This window comes from Pleurodeles waltl, chromosome 3_2, assembly GCF_031143425.1.
Source record: "Pleurodeles waltl isolate 20211129_DDA chromosome 3_2, aPleWal1.hap1.20221129, whole genome shotgun sequence".
Lineage (NCBI taxonomy): Eukaryota > Metazoa > Chordata > Amphibia > Caudata > Salamandridae > Pleurodeles > Pleurodeles waltl.
Genome location: NC_090441.1, coordinates 217,513,751 through 217,536,278, shown reverse-complemented (window position 1 = coordinate 217,536,278; position 22,528 = coordinate 217,513,751). Strand labels below are relative to the sequence as shown.

General features: G+C 47.4%; 1 protein-coding gene across 2 annotated transcripts in view; it reads left to right on the top strand.

The window, feature by feature from the left end:
• The window catches only part of LOC138286729 (uncharacterized), a 150,283-nt gene that overhangs the window by 22,762 nt on the left and 104,993 nt on the right, over positions 1 to 22,528 (top strand). For both annotated transcript variants that reach the window (XM_069227252.1, XM_069227251.1), the window contains exon 4: positions 18,099 to 18,221. In XM_069227252.1, coding sequence (XP_069083353.1) covers positions 18,099 to 18,221 — 123 coding nt within the window. The remainder of the gene's footprint in view (positions 1 to 18,098; positions 18,222 to 22,528) is intronic.

Here is a 22,528-nt window from a genome sequence, read left to right as displayed (position 1 = left end):
GTGGTCATAGTATGGTGGACGGCTGTTAGCCACGGCGACGGTATTTTGGGGGCCGTCGCCGTGGCTGGAGGCAGTACTTACCGCCAATGTCATAATGACGCCTTTGTTCAGTTTTGAGAGCCACATACATATTTTATGTAGTTCGCTATCATTGATGATGAGAAAAAATAGGACTTTTTGAGGTACAGCTTGCGGAAGAATTAAAAAATTTGTGCTAAGACTGTGACGAGGCAGTCCTTTAACTGGACTGATGTCAAGGCTCAATGAGATTCACAGAAGCAGTTGGGTGGCACCGGCTTATTGGTGGATATTGACACTCCTACCAGCCAGCACGATCCTCAAGGGCTCCACATAGAAGTTGGAGAGTACTGAGGAGAGAATAGGACCTTGGGGCTTCCTCAGCAAATTGTAATGGAGCCCAACCACTTCAGTTCAGCTCTGCTGTTGAAGCAGATAGTGAATCACAATCAGACGATTCTGGTTCAGTCCCAATGAGTAGGCTTTGGTGCCCAATGATGTTGAGGGCTGTAGAGAGGTTGAGAATGGTGCGAAGCCTGGTGTTGCCGTTCCGCAGATCAAGAGAACACCATTAACCACTTAGTAGTGTGTGCCTCCGTATTGCGCTCTAGTCTGGACCCAGACTGGTAATTTTGAGTTAGGTCATTGGTTCTGATCATCTCCAAGAGGTTGGAGGCAATGGCTTTTTTTAGAATGTCACTTTTTATATTAGAGTCCGATACATGGGGGTGATTACCTTGTGGATATATTATGTATACACACACTAATATAATGCGCTTTCTTGCAGTGTAACTCACCCTCCTGTTATACTTTACTACGATTTAACATCCCTTGAAGTAACGCCTCTGGTGTAACAGTCGCATACCCTTTTCATTAATCCTCCACAGGAATAACAGGCGGTTGATAGGGCAGTAATGAGCAAGCTAATATGGGTTCAGAAGGGCTTCATCAAGAGAGGGTGGATCTGACTGTCTTCTTGGTGTTTGAGGAGAGCAGCAGCTAAATGAAGAGTTGATGATGGCTAGCGGGGTGACAAGGCTTCCACAGTCATCTGCTTCACATTGGAGGATTGAGTGACCTCGTCTGCATGTGAACTGACCTTCAGGGATTAGAGGCGTGTGGCCAAGACATCAGCAGAGGGCTTGGTGAAGGTTGATGTTTTTTGTGTGATGAAGGAATTGATTGATGTGGTGATGTCAAGTGGTTTTGAGAAATGTTATCTCTCCCTTGACGTACAGGTTGATTGCTGGAAATGTATGCACATAATAGATAATTGGTGGAGCAGGGGTGGGGTTTGCAGAATGTTTGATTACCATGAAATATTGTTTCTTAAAATAGAGGCTTAATTGGTAACACTCTTCAAGGTAAGTGGCTGTAGTAGAGCAGATCTCTGGTGAACCGTTTCCACTGCCTCTGAACATTGCCAGTTTATCGCTTGCCCAAGCTGCCTTCCCAGATGATCTTAAGAACAGAACGATCTGGAACTTTCAGAAGACCCCTACCTGGACACCAGTGAACTTGCAGACCAGAGCCCAATCACTTATCTGCCTTTCCAGAGGAAGACTTGAGAAGTTCATCGCCAACCACTTCATGAGAAAAGGCTACCCACCCGACGCAGACGATAATGCAGCAACGATACAGCCACCATCAAGTTACCAATGACGGCTTTCAAGTGCCCTGAAAATGGTAGCCATCTCTTCATATCCCGCTTGACCTCTTACAGTCTTTGACACTGTTTTGACTTCTGTTGCCCTACACAGCACCCTCTCAGCCTGCATGGACTTTAATAGCACCATCCTCTAAGAGATCACATCCTACCTGAAGAACAGAGCCCAGCTGGTCCCGATGATTTCCTCCAGGTCTGGGACCGTTCCTATTGTAGAAAAGTACCCTCTTTTTGGCAGGGTTACCCCACATTGTGCCTGCTATCAAAATTCTTAAACTGTTTTTACTGGGATCCTGCTAACCAGGACCCCAGTGAACGTGCTCTCTCCCTCCAATTTGGTTACCTTGGACATTTGTGCACTCCACAATTGGAATACTGGTGTCCCCTTGTAAGTCCCTAGTATGTAGTGTAGGAGGCTGGCCTGGCTTGTAGTGGGTACCAAGGGGTACTTACACTCTGTACGAGGTCCAGTTATCCCTTATTAGTGTAGAAGAGGTGTTTTTAGCAGCTTAGGCTGATAGAAGGTAGCTATAGCAGAGCAGCATAGGCTGAACTAGGAGACATGCAAAGCTCCTACTATACCACTGGTGTCATATGCACAATATCATAAGAAAACACAATACACAGATATACTAAAAATAAAGGTACTTTATTTTTATGACAATATGCCAAAAGTATCTCAGTGAGTACCCTCAGTATGAGGATTCCAAATATACACAAGATATATGTACACAATACCAAAAATATGCAGTAATAGCAAAAGAAGTAATGCAAGCAATGTAAAGTTACAGTAGATTGCAATAGGAGCACATAGGTATAGGGGCAACACAAACAATATACTCCAAAAGTGGAATGCGAACCACAAATGGACCCCAAACCTATGTGAACTTGTAGAGGGTCGCTCGGGCTGTAAGAGAACAGTGAGGGTTAGAAAAATAGCCCACCCCAAGACCCTGAAAAGTAGGTGTAAAGTGCACCTATAACCCCCAGAGAGCACAGAAGACGTGATAGGGGGTTTCTGCAAGGAAGACCAACACTAGCAAAGCAACAACAGTGGATTTCCGGACCTGAGTACCTGTGAAACAAGGGGACCAAGTCCAAGAGTCGCGACAATGTCGAGAGTGGGCAGATGCCCAGGAAATGCCAGCTAAGGGTGCAAAGAAGCTGCCACCGGATGGTAGAAGCTGTGGATTCTGCAAGAACGAAGAGGGCTAGAAATGTCCCCTTTGGAGGATGGATGTCCCACGTCGTGAAGAAGCTTGCAGAGGTGTTCCCATGCAGAAAGACTGCAAACAAGCCTTGCTAGCTGCAAGGGTCGCGGTTAGGGTTTTTGGATGCTGCTGTGGCCCAGGAGGGACCAGGATGTCGCCACTTGGATGAGGAGACAGAGGGGACGCCCAAAAAGTCAGGGAGCCCTCACAGAAGCAGGCAGCACCCGCAGAAGTACCGGAACAGGCACTTGGAAGAGGAGTGAACCGGAGTCCACCCGAAGACACAAAAGGGAGTCCCACGATGCCGGAGGACAACTCAGGAGGTTGTGCACTGCAGGTTAGAGTGTCGGGGACCCAGGCTTGGCTGTGCACAAAGGAAATCCTGGAAGAGTGAACAGGAGCCGGAGCAGCTGCAAATCACGCAGTACCCAGCAATGCAGTCTAGCGTGGGGAGGCAAGGACTTACCTCCACCAAACTTGGACTGAAGAGTCACTGGACTGTGGGAGTCACTTGGACAGAGTTGCTGAGTTCCAGGGACCACGCTCGTTGTGCTGAGAGGGGGCCCAGAGGACCGGTGATACAGTCTTTTGTTGCCTGCGGTTGCAGGGGGAAGATTCCGTCGACCCACGGGAGATTTCTTCAGAGCTCCTGGTGCAAGAAGGAGGCAGGCTACCCCCAGAGCATGCACCACCAGGAAACAGGCGAGAAAGCCAGCAGGATGAAGCGATACAAGGTTGCAGTAGTCGTCTTTGCTACTTTGTTGCGGTTTTGCGGGCGTCCTGAGCAGTCAGCGGTCGATCGTTTGGCTGAAGGTGAAGAGAGAAGTGCAGAGGAACTCTGGTGAGCTCTTGCATTCGGTATCTGAAGAATTCCACAAAGCAGAGACCCTAAATAGCCAGAAAAGGAGATTTGGCTACCTAGGAAAGAGGATAGGCTAGTAAGAAAGGTAAGAGCCTATCAGAAGGCTTCTCTGACGTCACCTGATGGCACTGGCCACTCAGAGCAGTCCAGTGTGCCAGCAACACCTCTGTTTCCAAGATGGCAGAGGTCAGGGGCACACTGGAAGAGCTCTGGGCACCTCCCCTGGGAGGTGCAGGACAAGGGAGTAGTCACTCCCCTTTCTTTTGTCCTGTTTCGCGCCAGAGCAGGGCTGGGGGGATCCCTAAACCGGTGTAGACTGGCTTATGCAGAGATGGGCAGCATCTGTGCCCATCAAAGCATTTCCAGAGGCTGGGGGAGGCTACTGCTCCCCAGCCTTCACACCTATTTCCAAAGGGAGAGGGTGTCACACCCTCTCTCAGAGGAAATCCTTTGTTCTGCCTTCCTGGGCCAGGGCTGCCTGGACCCCAGGGGGGCAGAAACCTGTCTGAGGGGTTGGCAGCAGCAGCAGCTGCAGTGTAAACCCTGAAAAGGCAGTTTGGCAGTACCCGGGTTCTGTACTAGAGACCCGGGGGATCATGGAATTATCTCCCCAATGCCAGAATGGCATTGGGGTGACAATGCCATGATCTTAGACATGTTACATGGCCATGTTCGGAGTTACCATTGTGACGCTATACATAGGTAGTGACCTATGTATAGTGCACGCTTGTAATGGTGTCCCCGCACTCACAATGTCCGGGGAATTTGCTCTGAACAATGTGGGGGCACCTTGGCTAGTGCCAGGGTGCCCTCACACTAAGTAACTTTGCACCCAACCTTCACCAGGTGAAGGTTAGACATATAGGTGACTTATAAGTTACTTAAGTGCAGTGGTAAATGGCTGTGAAATAACGTGGACGTTATTTCACTCAGGCTGCAGTGGCAGGCCTGTGTAAGAATTGTCAAATCTCCCTATGAGTGGCAAAAGAAATGCTGCAGCCCCTAGGGATCTCCTGGAGCTCCAATACCCTGGGTACCTCAGTAGCATATCCTAGGGAATTATATGGGTGTACCAGTATGCCAATGTGAATTGGTGAAATTGGTCACTAGCCTGTTAGTGACAATTTGGAAAGCAGAGAGAGCATAACCACTGAGGTTCTGGTTAGCAGAGCCTCAGTGAGACAGTTAGGCATCACACAGGGAACACATACATATAGGCCACAAACTTATGAGCACTGGGGTCCTGGATAGTAGGGTCCCAGTGAGACATAACAAACATACTGATTACATAGGGTTTTCACTATGAGCACTGGGCCCTGGCTAGCAGGATCCCAGTGAGACAGTGGAAACACCCTGACATATACTCTCAAACAGGCCAAAAGTGGGGTAACAAGGCTAGAAAGAGGCTACTTTCTCACATGTAGTACTTAGATAGCCAGGGCATTGGGACACCAGGGGTCCCCCATGGGCTGCTGCATGTATTATGCCACTCATAGGAGCCCACCCCATAGGAGTCCATGCAAAATGTGTCTGCAGGCGTGCCATTGCAGCTTGCATAAAAAGGTGCATGAACCCTTTCAGCACAGGTCACTACACCAGGTCACTGAAAGTCACCCCAATGGTAGGCCCTTCCAGCCCAAAGGGCAGGGTGCAGGTTCCTGTATGTGAAGGGCATCCCTGCATGAGCATAGGTGCCCCTACGAACTCCTGTTCCAGTTCACTGGACTTCCTAAGTATGTCCATTTTACTCTTGTACTGGCCACAGGTCACTCTCTGTGGCCCGCTACGTAATGGTAACTCAGAACCTGGGCATGTTTGGTGTCAAACATGTCAGAATCATATCCCAATACTAATGTCAGTATTGGTGGCATGATTTCATGCACTCTGGGGCTCCTTAGAGGATCCCCGATGTATTGCTCCTACCAGTCTTCCAGGGTTTATGGGCAGCCCATGTTGCTGCTCCCCTCAGACAGGTTTCTGCCCTCCTGGTGCTTGACCAGCTCAGGCAGGGGAAGGCAGAACAAAGTATTTCCTGTGGTAGAGGGAGGCAACACCCTCTCTCTTGGAAATAGGTGTTACAAGGCTGGGGAGGGGTTGCCTCCCCAAGGCACCGGTTTGCTTTGAAGGGCACATTTGGTGCCCTCTTTGCATAAACCAGTTTGCACCAGTCCAGGGATCCCCAGTCCCTGCTCTGGTGTGAAACTGGACAAAAGAAAGGGGAGTGACCACTCCACTGTCTAGCACCACCCCAGGGTTGGAGCCCAGGGCTCCTCCAGGTGGCTATGTGGTTCTGCCATTTTGAAAACAAGATGTGTAGAGGCCCTTAGGAGCATCTGAGTGACCAGGTCAGGCAGGTGACGTCAGTGACCCTGTCTGGTAGATGGTGTGAGAAGGTAGCCTTGTTACCCCCACTTTTGGCCTGTTTGTGAGTGTATGTCAGGGTGTTTGTCACTGTTTTCACTGTCTCACTGGGATCCTGATAGCCAGGCCTCAGTGCTCATAGTGAAAACACTATGTTTTCAGTATGGTTGTTATGTGTCACTGGGATCCTGCTGGTCAGGACCCCAGTGCTCATAGGTTTGTGGCCTATATGTATGTGTCACTGGGACCCTGTCACACAGGGCCCCAGTGCTCATAGGTGTGCATGTATATGTTCCCTGTGTGGTGCCTAACTGTCTCACTGAGGCTCTGCTAACCAGAACCTCAGTGGTTATGCTCTCTCATTACTTTAAAATTGTCACTAACAGGCTAGTGACCAATTTTACCAATTTACATTGGCTTACTGGAACACCCTTATAATTCCCTAGTATATGGTACTGAGGTACCCAGGGTATTGGGGTTCCAGGAGATCCCTATGGGCTGCAGCATTTCTTTTGCCACCCATAGGGAGCTCTGACAATTCTTACACAGGCCTGCCACTGCAGCCTGAGTGAAATAACGTCCACGTTATTTCACAGCCATTTTACACTGCACTTAAGTAACTCATAAGTCACCTATATGTCTAACCTTTACCTGGTAAAGGTTAGGTGCAAAGTTACTTAGTGTGAGGGCACCCTGGCACTAGCCAAGGAGCCCCCACATTGTTCAGAGCCAATTCACTGAACTTTGTGAGTGCGGGGACACCATTACACGCGTGCACTACATATAGGTCACTACCTATATGTAGCTTCACCATGGTAACTCCGAATATGGCCATGTAACATGTCTATGATCATGGAATTGCCCCCTCTATGCCATCCTGGCATTGTTGGTACAATTCCATGATCCCAGTGGTCTGTAGCACAGACCCTGGTACTGCCAGACTGCCCTTCCTGGGGTTTCACTGCAGCTGCTGCTGCTGCCAACCCCTCAGACAGGCAGCTGCCCTCCTGGGGTCCAGCCAGGCCTGGCCCAGGATGGCAGAACAAAGAACTTCCTCTGAGAGAGGGTGTGACACCCTCTCCCTTTGGAAAATGGTGTGAAGGCAGGGGAGGAGTAGCCTCCCCCAGCCTCTGGAAATGCTTTGTTGGGCACAGATGTGCCCAATTCTGCATAAGCCAGTCTACACCGGTTCAGGGACCCCTTAGCCCCTGCTCTGGCGCGAAACTGGACAAAGGAAAGGGGAGTGACCACTCCCCTGACCTGCACCTCCCCTGGGAGGTGTCCAGAGCTCCTCCAGTGTGCTCCAGACCTCTGCCATCTTGGAAACAGAGGTGCTGCTGGCACACTGGACTGCTCTGAGTGGCCAGTGCCACCAGGTGACGTCAGAGACTCCTGCTGATAGGCTCCTTCAGGTGTTAGTAGCCTTTCCTCTCTCCTAGGTAACCAAACCCTCTTTTCTGGCTATTTAGGGTCTCTGTCTCTGGGGAAACTTTAGATAACGAATGCAAGAGCTCAGCCGAGTTCCTCTGCATCTCTCTCTTCACCTTCTGATAAGGAATCGACTGCTGACCGCGCTGGAAGCCTGCAAACCTGCAACAAAGTAGCTAAGACGACTACTGCAACTCTGTAACGCTGATCCTGCCGCCTTCTCGACTGTTTTCCTGTCTGTGCATGCTGTGGGGGTAGTCTGCCTCCTCTCTGCACCAGAAGCTCCGAAGAAATCTCCTGTGGGTCGACGGAATCTTCCCCCTGCAACCGCAGGCACCAAAAAGCTGCCTTACCGGTCCCTTGGGTCTCCTCTCAGCACGACGAGCGAGGTCCCTCGAATCCAGCGACTCTGTCCAAGTGACCCCCACAGTCCAGTGACTCTTCAGTCCAAGTTTGGTGGAGGTAAGTCCTTGCCTCACCTCGCTGGGCTGCATTGCTGGGAACCGTGACTTTTGCAGCTACTCCGGCCCCTGTGCACTTCCGGCGGAAATCCTTTGTGCACAGCCAAGCGTGGGTCCACGGCACTCTAACCTGCATTGCACGACTTTCTAAGTTGGTCTCCGGCGACGTGGGACTCCTTTGTGCAACTTCGGCGAGCACCGTTTCACGCATCCTCGTAGTGCCTGTTTCTGGCACTTCTCCGGGTGCTACCTGCTTCAGAGAGGGCTCCTTGTCTTGCTCGACGTCCCCTCTCTCTCCTGGTCCAATTTGCGACCTCCTGGTCTCTCCAGGGCCACAGCAGCGTCCAAAAACGCTAACCGCACGATTTGCAGCTAGCAAGGCTTGTTGGCGTTCTTTCGGCGGGAAAACACTTCTGCACGACTCTCCACGGCGAGAGGGATCCGTCCACCAAAGGGGAAGTCTCTAGCCCTTTTCGTTCCTGCAGAAACCTCAGCTTCTTCTGTCCAGTAGAAGCTTCTTTGCACCCGCAGCTGGCATTTCCTGGGCATCTGCCCATCTCCGACTTGCTTGTGACTTTTGGACTTGGTCCCCTTGTTCCACAGGTACCCTAGATTGGAAATCCACAGTGGTTACATTGTTGGTTTGTGTCTTTCCTGCATTATTCCTCTAACACGACTTCTTTGTCCTTAGGGGAACTTTAGTGCACTTTGCACTCACTTTTCAGGGTCTTGGGGAGGGTTATTTTTCTAACTCTCACTATTTTCTAATAGTCCCAGCGACCCTCTACAAGGTCACATAGGTTTGGGGTCCATTCGTGGTTCACATTCCACTTTTGGAGTATATGGTTTGTGTTGCCCCTATCCCTATGTTTCCCCATTGCATCCTATTGTAACTATACATTGTTTGCACTGTTTTCTAAGACTATACTGCATATTTTTGCTATTGTGTATATATATCTTGTGTATATTTCCTATCCTCTCACTGAGGGTACACTCTGAGATACTTTGGCATATTGTCATAAAAATAAAGTACCTTTATTTTTAGTATAATTGTGTATTGTGTTTTCTTATGATATTGTGCATATGACACTAAGTGGTACTGTAGTAGCTTCACACGTCTCCTAGTTCAGCCTAAGCTGCTCTGCTAAGCTACCATTATCTATCAGCCTAAGCTGCTAGACACCCTATACACTAATAAGGGATAACTGGGCCTGGTGCAAGGTGCAAGTACCCCTTGGTACTCACTACAAGCCAGTCCAGCCTCCTACATTGGTTGTGCAGTGGTGGGATAAGTGCTTGAGACTACTTACCACTCTTGTCATTGTACTTTTCATAAGAGAAAAATATACAAAACAAGGTCAGTGTATATACACATAGCCAAAAAGTTTTGCATTTCCTCTTTTCACTCTTTTCTAAGTGCTGAAAAGTACTCCTAAACTTTCAAAAAGTTCTTAAAAGTTTAAAAAGTTTTTTTTCTGTCTTTCCAAAAAGTTCTGAAAACTTTTTTCTCTTTTTCTATCACTTTAACTCTCTCAAAAAAATGTCTGGCACAGGCAAAAATGTTGAACTGTCCAAACTTGCATATGATCACCTTAGCTGGAAAGGAGCAAGGAGTCTCTGCATAGAGAGAGGTTTGAGTGTAGGGAAGAATCCTTCCTTAGAACTGTTAATTAATATGCTTAGAGTACAGGATAAGGCCATGAGTGCCAAATCTGGTGAAAAAGTAGCTAATGGTTCTCAATCTGATCCAGGGACTCCCCCAGGAAAAGGTTCAGGAAAGAAACTTCTCAGCCTGCCCATTACTAGACAGTCTAGCATAGTTGGTACAGAGGTTGAATCACACCATACTGATGGTGTGCTCTCACATTATACTGGTAGCCAAGCTGTTAGGGTGCCCTCTGTAAGGGACAGGTCTCCTTCTGTTCATTCCCATCATACCTCTGTATCTAGAAATGTCCCTCCCACCCACCCTGATGACAGATTGTTAGAAAGGGAGCTCAATAGATTGAGAGTGGAACAAACCAGACTGAAGCTCAAGAAGCAACAGCTGGATTTGGATAGACAGTCTTTAGAATTAGAGAAGGAAAGACAGAAGTTGGGTTTAGATACCCATGGTGGCAGCAGCAGTATTCCCCATAGTCATCCTGCAAAAGAGCATGATTCCAGGAATCTGCACAAGATAGTTCCCCCTTATAAGGAGGGGGATGACATTAACAAGTGGTTTGCTGCACTTGAGAGGGCCTGTGTTGTACAGGATGTCCCTCAAAGGCAGTGGGCTGCTATCCTATGGCTATCATTTAGTGGAAAGGGTAGGGATAGACTCCTTACTGTGAAAGAAAGTGATGCCAATAATTTTACAGTTCTTAAGAATGCACTCCTGGATGGTTATGGCTTAACCACTGAACAGTACAGGATAAAGTTCAGAGAGACCAAAAAGGAGTCTTCACAAGACTGGGTTGATTTCATTGACCATTCAGTGAAGGCCTTGGAGGGGTGGTTACATGGCAGTAAAGTTACTGATTATGAAAGCCTGTATAACACAATCCTGAGAGAGCATATACTTAATAATTGTGTGTCTGATTTGTTGCACCAGTACCTGGTAGACTCTGATCTGACCTCTCCCCAAGAATTGGGAAAGAAGGCAGACAAATGGGTCAGAACAAGGGTGAACAGAAAAGTTCATACAGGGGGTGACAAAGATGGCAATAAGAAGAAAGATGGTGAAAAATCTCAAGATAAGCATGGGGATAAGGGTAAAACCAAAGATCCCACTTCAAATCTTAAACACTCTTCAGAGGGTGGGGATAAAACAAATTCTTCCTCTTCTTCCCAACCTGCACACATTAAAAAGCCTTGGTGCTTTGTGTGTAAAAATAGAGGCCATAGGCCAGGGGATAAGTCCTGTCCAGGTAAACCCCCTGAGCCTACCACCACTAATACATCAAGCTCTAGTGCCCCTAGCAGTAGTGGTACTAGTGGTGGGACTGCTGGCAACAGTCAAGCAAAGGGTGTAGTTGGGTTCACTTATGGGTCCATAGTGGAAACTGATGTCATCAGTCCCAAGACAGTTTCTGTCACACCTAGTGGCATTGGCCTTGCCACACTGGCTGCTTGTCCCCTTACAATGGATAAGTACAGGCAGACAGTTTCAATAAATGGTGTTGAGGCCTTGGCCTACAGGGACACAGGTGCCAGTTTCACTTTGGTGACTGAAAACCTAGTGCCTCCTGAACAACACATCATTGGACAACAGTATAAGATTATTGATGTCCATAACTCCACTAAGTTTCTTCCCTTAGCTATAATTCAGTTTAGTTGGGGTGGAGTTACTGGCCCTAAGCAGGTGGTGGTATCACCTAGCTTACCTGTAGACTGTCTCTTAGGTAATGACCTAGAGGCCTCAGGTTGGGCTGATGTAGAGTTTTATGCCCATGCAGCCATGCTGGGCATCCCTGAGGAATTGTTCCCTCTCATTTCAAGTGAAATGAAAAAGCAAAGGAGAGAAGGCCTGAAAACTCAGGATCCCTCTCCATCAACAGGTAAAAAGGGTATCACAGTATCCCCTAACCACCCTACCATTCAGGATACTATTCCTGTGGTGGGAGAAACCTCTCCTGGGGTGGCACCTGTTCCAAGGGAATCATCAGCTGGCAAAGCTGGACTCCCTGAGGTGGAAGTACCTCTCTGTGGGATAACTAACATTGGTGAGAAAAAGAGCACCATTTTAGTTAACATGGAGCATCCCTCCAACCCTCCCAGAGAAACTTTAGTGCAAAAACCCTGCACTACCTCAAAACACTTAGGACAGCATCCCTGCCCTAGTGTGGAGCTCATAGGACAGCATCCCTGCCCTGCTCCAACTCAAGAGAAACAGCATCCCTGTTCTCTCTTCCAGCCAGATGGACAAAGTTTTTGCCCAGCTATGGCTTTTCTGAGACAGCATCCCTGTCTGGCATTTCCATCACTACAAATAGGTTCAGTGGACAATTCCCACTGCTCTAAACTAAAACTTACTGATAGAAACTCTGAAAATACATCTTCACATTGTTGCTTAGCTAAAAAACTTCAAACAGGGTGGTTTACATCCCCACAGGGAAGTAATCATATAGTGGATGATAAAGGGAGTAACCAGTCTATTGCAGAGCTACTCTCTACTTATCACCACTTAGACAATAAAGTCTCAACTGGCCAAGGTTAGCCTTATTGTCCTTCGTTTGGGGGGGGGGTTGTGTGAGAAGGTAGCCTCTTTCTAGCCTTGTTACCCCCACTTTTGGCCTGTTTGTGAGTGTATGTCAGGGTGTTTGTCACTGTTTTCACTGTCTCACTGGGATCCTGATAGCCAGGCCTCAGTGCTCATAGTGAAAACACTATGTTTTCAGTATGGTTGTTATGTGTCACTGGGATCCTGCTGGTCAGGACCCCAGTGCTCATAGGTTTGTGGCCTATATGTATGTGTCACTGGGACCCTGTCACACAGGGCCCCAGTGCTCATAGGTGTGCATGTATATGTTCCCTGTGTGGTGCCTAACTGTCTCACTGAGGCTCTGCTAACCAGAACCTCAGTGGTTATACTCTCTCATTACTTTAAAATTGTCACTAACAGGCTAGTGACCAATTTTACCAATTTACATTGGCTTACTGGAACACCCTTATAATTCCCTAGTATATGGTACTGAGGTACCCAGGGTATTGGGGTTCCAGGAGATCCCTATGGGCTGCAGCATTTCTTTTGCCACCCATAGGGAGCTCTGACAATTCTTACACAGGCCTGCCACTGCAGCCTGAGTGAAATAACGTCCACGTTATTTCACAGCCATTTTACACTGCACTTAAGTAACTTATAAGTCACCTATATGTCTAACCTTTACCTGGTAAAGGTTAGGTGCAAAGTTACTTAGTGTGAGGGCACCCTGGCACTAGCCAAGGTGCCCCCACATTGTTCAGAGCCAATTCACTGAACTTTGTGAGTGCGGGGACACCATTACACGCGTGCACTACATATAGGTCACTACCTATATGTAGCTTCACCATGGTAACTCCGAATATGGCCATGTAACATGTCTATGATCATGGAATTGCCCCCTCTATGCCATCCTGGCATTGTTGGTACAATTCCATGATCCCAGTGGTCTGTAGCACAGACCCTGGTACTGCCAGACTGCCCTTCCTGGGGTTTCACTGCAGCTGCTGCTGCTGCCAACCCCTCAGACAGGCAGCTGCCCTCCTGGGGTCCAGCCAGGTCTGGCCCAGGATGGCAGAACAAAGAACTTCCTCTGAGAGAGGGTGTGACACCCTCTCCCTTTGGAAAATGGTGTGAAGGCAGGGGAAGAGTAGCCTCCCCCAGCCTCTGGAAATGCTTTGTTGGGCACAGATGTGCCCAATTCTGCATAAGCCAGTCTACACCGGTTCAGGGACCCCTTAGCCCCTGCTCTGGCGCGAAACTGGACAAAGGAAAGGGGAGTGACCACTCCCCTGACCTGCACCTCCCCTGGGAGGTGTCCAGAGCTCCTCCAGTGTGCTCCAGACCTCTGCCATCTTGGAAACAGAGGTGCTGCTGGCACACTGGACTGCTCTGAGTGGCCAGTGCCACCAGGTGACGTCAGAGACTCCTGCTGATAGGCTCCTTCAGGTGTTAGTAGCCTTTCCTCTCTCCTAGGTAGCCAAACCCTCTTTTCTGGCTATTTAGGGTCTCTGTCTCTGGGGAAACTTTAGATAACGAATGCAAGAGCTCAGCCGAGTTCCTCTGCATCTCTCTCTTCACCTTCTGATAAGGAATCGACTGCTGACCGCGCTGGAAGCCTGCAAACCTGCAACAAAGTAGCTAAGACGACTACTGCAACTCTGTAACGCTGATCCTGCCGCCTTCTCGACTGTTTTCCTGTCTGTGCATGCTGTGGGGGTAGTCTGCCTCCTCTCTGCACCAGAAGCTCCGAAGAAATCTCCCGTGGGTCGACGGAATCTTCCCCCTGCACCCGCAGGCACCAAAAAGCTGCATTACCGGTCCCTTGGGTCTCCTCTCAGCACGACGAGCGAGGTCCCTCGAATCCAGCGACTCTGTCCAAGTGACCCCCACAGTCCAGTGACTCTTCAGTCCAAGTTTGGTGGAGGTAAGTCCTTGCCTCACCTCGCTGGGCTGCATTGCTGGGAACCGCGACTTTTGCAGCTTCTCCGGCCCCTGTGCACTTCCGGCGGAAATCCTTTGTGCACAGCCAAGCCTGGGTCCACGGCACTCTAACCTGCATTGCACGACTTTCTAAGTTGGTCTCCGGCGACGTGGGACTCCTTTGTGCAACTTCGGCGAGCACCGTTTCACGCATCCTCGTAGTGCCTGTTTCTGGCACTTCTCCGGGTGCTACCTGCTTCAGAGAGGGCTCCTTGTCTTGCTCGACGTCCCCTCTCTCTCCTGGTCCAATTTGCGACCTCCTGGTCTCTCCAGGGCCACAGCAGCGTCCAAAAACGCTAACCGCACGATTTGCAGCTAGCAAGGCTTGTTGGCGTTCTTTTGGCGGGAAAACACTTCTGCACGACTCTCCACGGCGAGAGGGATCCGTCCACCAAAGGGGAAGTCTCTAGCCCTTTTCGTTCCTGCAGAAACCTCAGCTTCTTCTGTCCAGTAGAAGCTTCTTTGCACCCGCAGCTGGCATTTCCTGGGCATCTGTCCATCTCCGACTTGCTTGTGACTTTTGGACTTGGTCCCCTTGTTCCACAGGTACCCTAGATTGGAAATCCACAGTGGTTGCATTGTTGGTTTGTGTCTTTCCTGCATTATTCCTCTAACACGACTTCTTTGTCCTTAGGGGAACTTTAGTGCACTTTGCACTCACTTTTCAGGGTCTTGGGGAGGGTTATTTTTCTAACTCTCACTATTTTCTAATAGTCCCAGCGACCCTCTACAAGGTCACATAGGTTTGGGGTCCATTCGTGGTTCACATTCCACTTTTGGAGTATATGGTTTGTGTTGCCCCTATCCCTATGTTTCCCCATTGCATCCTATTGTAACTATACATTGTTTGCACTGTTTTCTAAGACTATACTGCATATTTTTGCTATTGTGTATATATATCTTGTGTATATTTCCTATCCTCTCACTGAGGGTACACTCTGAGATACTTTGGCATATTGTCATAAAAATAAAGTACCTTTATTTTTAGTATAATTGTGTATTGTGTTTTCTTATGATATTGTGCATATGACACTAAGTGGTACTGTAGTAGCTTCACACGTCTCCTAGTTCAGCCTAAGCTGCTCTGCTAAGCTACCATTATCTATCAGCCTAAGCTGCTAGACACCCTATACACTAATAAGGGATAACTGGGCCTGGTGCAAGGTGCAAGTACCCCTTGGTACTCACTACAAGCCAGTCCAGCCTCCTACAGATGGTCATAGTGCAAAGTGACCAATCCCCCTGGTAGGGCTATTTTGTAACTCCCTTGCGGGTGGGTCGCTAGATTCAGCATGCAGGACTCCACCAGGACTCCTCTGCATCGACAGCTTCTGCTACTGGCCACCAGAACCGCAACTGGACACTTCAGGATCAGACAAGACTGCAACACCTGACATGACCTCGCTTTGCAACATTGTTTCCCCTGGCTCCTTCCAGCAACTGCGACATTTCCACGGCTGTTCATCTTATGGGGTCGGCAAGACTTCAGCTGCACCAGGAAGCAAGAAGGAATCTCCCTTAGGGTGAAGGAGTCACTCCCCTGCATCTGCAGGCACCTACAGCAACAACATCCAGCTGCGTGGATCTGCCCTCTTCTGGAACTACATGGATCCTGCAACACAGGTGGTGGTCCAGCGTGGTCCCCTTGGTCCTCTCTGCCCTCTGTCCACTTTGGGAGACAGCGAGCCCTTGCCTCTCTTTGCAGGACGGTACCCCTGTGCACCACAACTCTTGCAGCAACCAAGGCTTGTTGATTCCTGCTCCAAGGGATCAAGTAGCCCCATGAGAAAAGGTAAAGCCCTCTTGCAAGGCTTGCCAGCACGTCATCCTTGCAAGGACAGTCTTCTCTCTGCTGCTCCAGCGACGTAAGAATCCTCTCCAGGTGTGCTAACTGGGCCTCACTTCAACTTACTGTGCCTGCTGCCAGTGGGTCGCCTGTGGGGGCTGCGACTGCTTTTGCTGGCTCTCCCGACTGCTGAGGGTCAGCCCGGATTCCCCTCCAAGGGTCGAGTCCCCTGGACCTTGCTGGTCCTCTTCAGCCTGCCAACTCTTCCTTTGCTCCAACTTGCATTTGCCAAGGCTTGTTGGTGGTCCTTCTGATCACTGACCGGCTGCAACCCGCCGACTGATGTGGGACATCATCTGCATGGTTCCAAGGACTTCTCTGCAGCTCCTGGGCTCGACAGCTGATCTTCTTCTTACTCCGTTGACCTGGATCTACATCCACAGAATAGTGGGTAGTGGCTCCTGCCCCGCCTAGACACTCCTGCGTGGACTGGACTCTGTCCTCTTCTTTTGCAGGTCCTCTTCTTCCAGATTCCACCTTTGGGTTCCTCTGGTCCTGTTCTTGCAAAGTTCCTTTTTTAAGTCCACTTGTTAGTCCTTGGGAACCCAGGTATTTACCTCCGCCCTCCTGGTCACTGGGGGTCACATAGGTATTCAGCTCTTGGGGTCCCGTGTTCTCCCAGCTCCCTCTAACTACTACATATCCTGGGGTGGGGGACTTCACTTCGCAGTCCACTATTTTAGTATATGTTGTGTCCCTCCCATAGGGCCCTATTTTCTACAATTCCTTGCCAATGCTTGTTGTTTCCTATGCTAATTCCTGATTATTTATATATACATATATATGTATATATATATATATATATATATATATATATATATATATATATATATATAGTGTATACGTACCTCCAGTTGGGGGAGTGCCTATAAGTAATCTAGTTCAGCGCTACTATAATTAAGTACTATTTTTGTAACACTGTGTGGTTCTTTTCAGGTGTGATACGTTGCTGTGTGACTGTTGTGGTATTGGAAGTGCATTACACTCCTCCTAGATAAGTCTTGGCTGCTCATCCACAGCTACATCTAGAGAGCCTGGCTTCCTAGACACCTTCTTCATTCACTAATAGGGGTTTCCTGGGCCTGGTATAACGTGCCAACATCATAGGTGTCATCCACACACAAGGCCAGCTTCCTACACCTATCACCTGCTGGGACTCCTGCGGGGACTCCTGAGGCTCCAACCTCTCATCTTAGTTCTGCTCATTGTTTCTTTGTAGGGTTGCTGATGAGGTCAAATATAATAGTGTGTTCTCTTTTACTACACAAGGAGTTGTTTCTGGGTTTCTTGGCTAACATCGCCATGTATAAGACAGTGAGCTGTCTAAATAAAAGGGGGAGTTTCTCTGGGCGTTAGGAGGTGGCTTCTTCGTACATAAGGGTTGCTTCCACTAAGTATAAGTTGTCTTCTCTCAAGGTATCAGGGGTGGTCTCTTAACCTGCAAGGGAGTGGTACCCCAGGTACAAGTGGATGATCTCTTTAGGTATGAACAGTCATACGGGGTATTCTTCTGGGTACAAGGGGGGGATTATGTCCAGGTCGAAAGACTGCGTTAGCTATGCATGAGTTTTTTTATCCAGATGTAAGAGGGGCTTTATCTAGGTTAAAGTGGGAAGCCCACCAGGAATAAGTGGTTGTTTCTGCAAAGGTGGTACATCCAGCTGTGAGGGGGTTCTTTCTGTAATGTTATGGGTGAGCTCGCCATGTACAAATGTAAAGGGGTGATGTCTCCATGAGTGAGGCAAGGTTTGTTTCTGGTATAAAGGGGTGCTATCTCTGGGTTGAATAAGGCATTCTCCAAGTATGTGCAGTGATATCTTTAGAGTAATGATGCTGTTCATCCTTGTATACAGGAGTGCTCTTTCCAGGTATTACTGTGTGCCCACTCAATGTACAACAGGCGTGTGTGTATGTGTGCGCACCTGTGTGTCTGTTTGCATGTTTGTGTGTTTACACAGTTGCTTAATTATAGGCCTTCAAGGGTTTTACAGCTCAGATGTAAGTTGTTGAATCCCCCGAAGAAATGGTCTCTTGAAGTCCACATTCTTGCAGGTGATTCTTCCATTTTGTCTTTTTGCACAGGAGGCAATTCTGATACCCTGCTCGGTGAAAGGAATCATCTGAAGCATTCTGAGGCCTCCATGCATATTTTGAAGCATCGTGAGAACACAGATGAGAAGGAAAGCGGTGACGATCCCAGCGCAGGTCAGAACAAAGCAGTGGGAATTGTTTTTCTGAATAAAATGATCACATGGTTTAAAGTTAAAATGATGACTGTAAAATAAGAAAACGGCCTACGAAACAAGGAATGGCAAGATATTTTTTTTTGCATATTAAAAGAAATAACCTTTTCAAAAATAACTTAAAAAAGCAGAGCAGATGTGGTTTCTCGTACAGACTTGACTGGAAGGCAACAATGAAATCCACAGTATGAGTCTGGGAGCTCCGTGGTGGGGGGTGCTGGACTAGCCGGGTGGGTGAAGCAGCTGATGGAGCAGCGTTTCTCGTAGCCAGTTTTTCAGTGCTGTTCCAACACTACTGAGGCATACAGTAACATTGTGCGCATAAACATGCCTGTATTTCCACTCAGCCTGCTTGCCAACACTTCACCAAGATCACTCAGAAATTCACTTCCCAATATTCAAGACGTGAGTTACAATAGTAAATTATCTTTTCCTCCAGTATTTAGGCATATTTCAATGCGGCCCCTACCTTTTCTGTTCGAGGAGCCTCACACATGTACATTTACTGCTTAGTACTAAATGTGGGAGGGACCGGGGGAGTGGCTGGAAAAAGAAGTGTACTAACTACTGAATGGTTAAGGGAGGAGTACGGAGGGGTTTAAGAAGGGGCTGCACCCACCCACAAAAGAGAAAGGCAGTTGCTGTTCACAAATTGCATTTCTAAAATTACTACAGCAAAAAACAGTAATAAACATACTCCAGCTCAGAGCTGTAAGTCCAGCACCAGGCATAGCCAGTCACCTGGTACTGCAAGACCCTCACATAGAAGCCATGGCAGTAGGTAATTAAAATAAAGCCCGTTGGAAAATAATGTTAAATTAATTTAAATTATTTCACCTATTTAAAAATAAACTAAATGTAATTTAACATTAAAATACTATCTAAATTAAACCATATTTATTCTCATTTTAAAGTGTTATAATAACCTTTTCCATTAAAAAAGTAGGGTAACATTAATTTGTATTAATTAAAATATTAACTTACTTGTAATTCTATACATAACTTTTAATAATTATTAATACATGAAATATATATGTATATATTTGTTTACTTTAGGTGGGGTATTTTTATTTTAATTCGAACTTTAGAATTTATTTTATTTAATTGAACTGTATTGAAATTAACTTGTTTAAATCAAAGTCAGATTAATCATCCTGTAACATTTTTTAATTTATGCTGCATATAAAATACATACATACAATTTTGTATACATTAAACCTCAACATAAACATATTTTACTTGTTCTTTCAAATTTAATAAACACTTTTTCCTATTCTTTACCATAGGTAGTATCGGGGCAGAGATGTTATTACTGCAAAGCATAGGTTGAATGTAAAAAATGTATTAAATTAAAAACAAATAGTAAAAATACTTTTATGTTAAATAGTAATGTAAATTAATTTGATATATTTATGTTAAATATAGAATATTATCAAAACTAAACTGTGAGATATTAAATTAATTTAAATATAATAATGCAATTAACATTGTTTCTTTTCAAGAGTTATTAACATATAAAACCTATCTAAAGTAAATTGTTTATATTTAATTATTATGTATTCATATTTACAAAACGGTATGCCTACAATTAATTAAATTACTTACTATTTTTTGTTAAAAACGCCTTTCTTGTACCTCAAGCTGAGAGAGAAACTCTTCAACCTCATTCCATTTACTAACAGACTGGATTTTGGGAAAGGATAGCCTGCCCAGAAATTCCTTTACATCATAGGTTTGAAGTCCGTTCTTGCCACTGTTTCCCATAGGAAGGGGCACTTCACCTGCATGAAAGCCTTTTCCATGTTAATGGCTATAATTACTGTTAGAAATCGGGTTTCTGGTGGCTAGGGTATGCACCTAAGCCAGGCAGAACCAACCCAATGTAGATAGGGTGAGGGAGTTACACACCCAAGATAACCCCTGCGCACCCCCTTGGTAGCTTGGCACGAGCAGTCATCCCCCTTGTGCTGGCCTGCTGCTGGGCCCTGCCTCCCTGTGCTCCATCTTTCTGTCCCTAGGGGCTGGGTCCCTGTAATTGCCTGCCTGAAGCGCATGAGGAGTGTTACATTTCTGGTGCATAGTGCCTGGAGAGCGCTGTGTTTAATTGGCTTCAAGCCCCTTGAGAGTGCTTTTGTTTTATCCAATTTTGTGCCCTGAGAGCACTTCTTACATTGAAAATCACTGCCGCGACCCAGGCGTTTTTGATTGACAAGAGCATTGAAAACATGCTCCTTGAAGTGCCCCCGGGGCACAAGTGAAGCGAAGACTGGAGCGAGCACGCTCTTAACAGTGTCCCCGGAGCGAATTACGCTCCGGGGAGTGCCCCAGGGCACCAACTAGCTCCAGCCTGTGCGAGAATCACCGTTGCAGTCCGAGCGGGCTGCATTTTACTTGTGTACCAGATCAGATGCGGGCAAGTCAAGGAGCTGTAAGGACGAGCAGGAGGAGGCCTCATCGGAGGCCCCCGCTCCATCGAGGCCCCAGTGAGTGCTGTGAGGACAGGCGGAGTGGAGGCCTTATCAGAAGCTCTCTGCCCCACTGGGCCCCCATCTTCACACAGAGGTCGCCGGTGAGGAGAAAGCCTCATCGAAGGCCCCCGCACCGCTAGGCCCCTTTTCGATGCTCTGCTTCCCCCAGGAGGGACGGCCGTGGCCCCGGGGTGGCGCAGGGACCAAGAGGGGTCCCTGTAGAAGCACAGAGGGTGTGCGTGTCACACCCCTCCCCCAATCATAAAGTGGCCCCCATTTTAGCACCAAGGAGCGCTTGGGGCACCCTTTCCTTTGTGGCACTTGAGGTGCCTTCCACATAACAGACAGGTACCATTTTAATGGCTAATAATCCTGTTATGGGCATGTAAGCTAATATGTTTCCCTGACTTGCCACATATTCTTTCTGATGTTTCTTTTATGGGCATTCTGGGAATGTTATGCTAACCTGTTTTTATGACTTACCATGTAGTTCCTAATATTTCTGGTATGGGAATTTATGAGGACCTTGTGACGTGCATTATTGTATTAATGGTGTTCCTGACTAGTGCTTAGGTTGCAGAATAATGAGTAACCTGCTGGTTTTTGCAGAGTATTAGCACTGTGTAACATTCTGACAACTGCTTGGGTAGCAGGGTATTGCTGACGTGTTTGGTCTAATAATGTTGTGTACAATAGTTTATTTTTATATAACTTGGTGTTGTGTTACCTCTGTGGTGGGACAGTGCGTCATGTGTGATGTGTGTGTTGTGCAAACTCTTTACACATTGCCTCTGGGATAGGCCTGACTGCTCGTGCCAGGCTACCAAGGGGGTGAGCAGGGGTTATCTTGGCTGTGTAACTCCCCCGCCCCGACTACAGTGGGTGGGTTCTGCCTGGATTAGGTGGTGCCCCAGCCAACCAGAAACCCCATTTCTAACATTGGTGGCAGCCATGGGATAGGACTTGCGCTTGCACAATACCGTTGTGACTCATTCTTGCACCACAAACTGTATTTTAGAGCATCGCATTTTGTTTTTCCTAATTTTCTCTATTTGGTCATTTTTCCTGTTTTCAGTTCTTACACTTGGGTATTTGGGTTGTGAATGAGGCTGGCCTGGCTTACAGTGGGTACCTTGTGGTACTTACACCTTGTGCCAGGTCCAGTTATCCTTATTAGTAGATTAGTAGTGTTCTAGCAGGTTAGGCTGATAGATAATGGTAGCTTAGCAGAGCAGCTTAGGCTGAACTAGGAGACGTGTGAAGCTACTACAGTACCACTTAGTGTCATATGCACAATATCATAAGAAAACACAATACACAGTTATACTAAAAATAAAGGTACTTTACTTTAGTGACAATATGCCAAAAGTATCTCAGAGGATACCCTCACTTAGGAGGTAAGTAATATACACAATTTATGTGTACACAAAACCAAAACAGGTAAGTAACAGTTAAGACAAGTAGTGCAAACAATGTAGAATCACAATAGGATGCAATAGGTAGACATAGGCCTAGGAGCAACACAAACCATAAACTCCAAAAGTCGAATGCGAACCACAAATGGACCCCAGGCCTATGGGAGATTGTAGAGGGTCGCTGGCACTGTGAGAAAACAGTAAGTGTGTCCAAAATACCCCATCCCAAGACCCTTAAAAGTAGGAGTAAAGTTACCCTACTACCCCAGAAAGACAGAATAGTCGTGATAGGGGATTCTTCAAGAACCACAACTGCTACTAAAGCACTGAAGACAGATTCCTGGAACTTTAAAGGAAGGGGACCAAGTCTAAGAGTCATGCAAGTG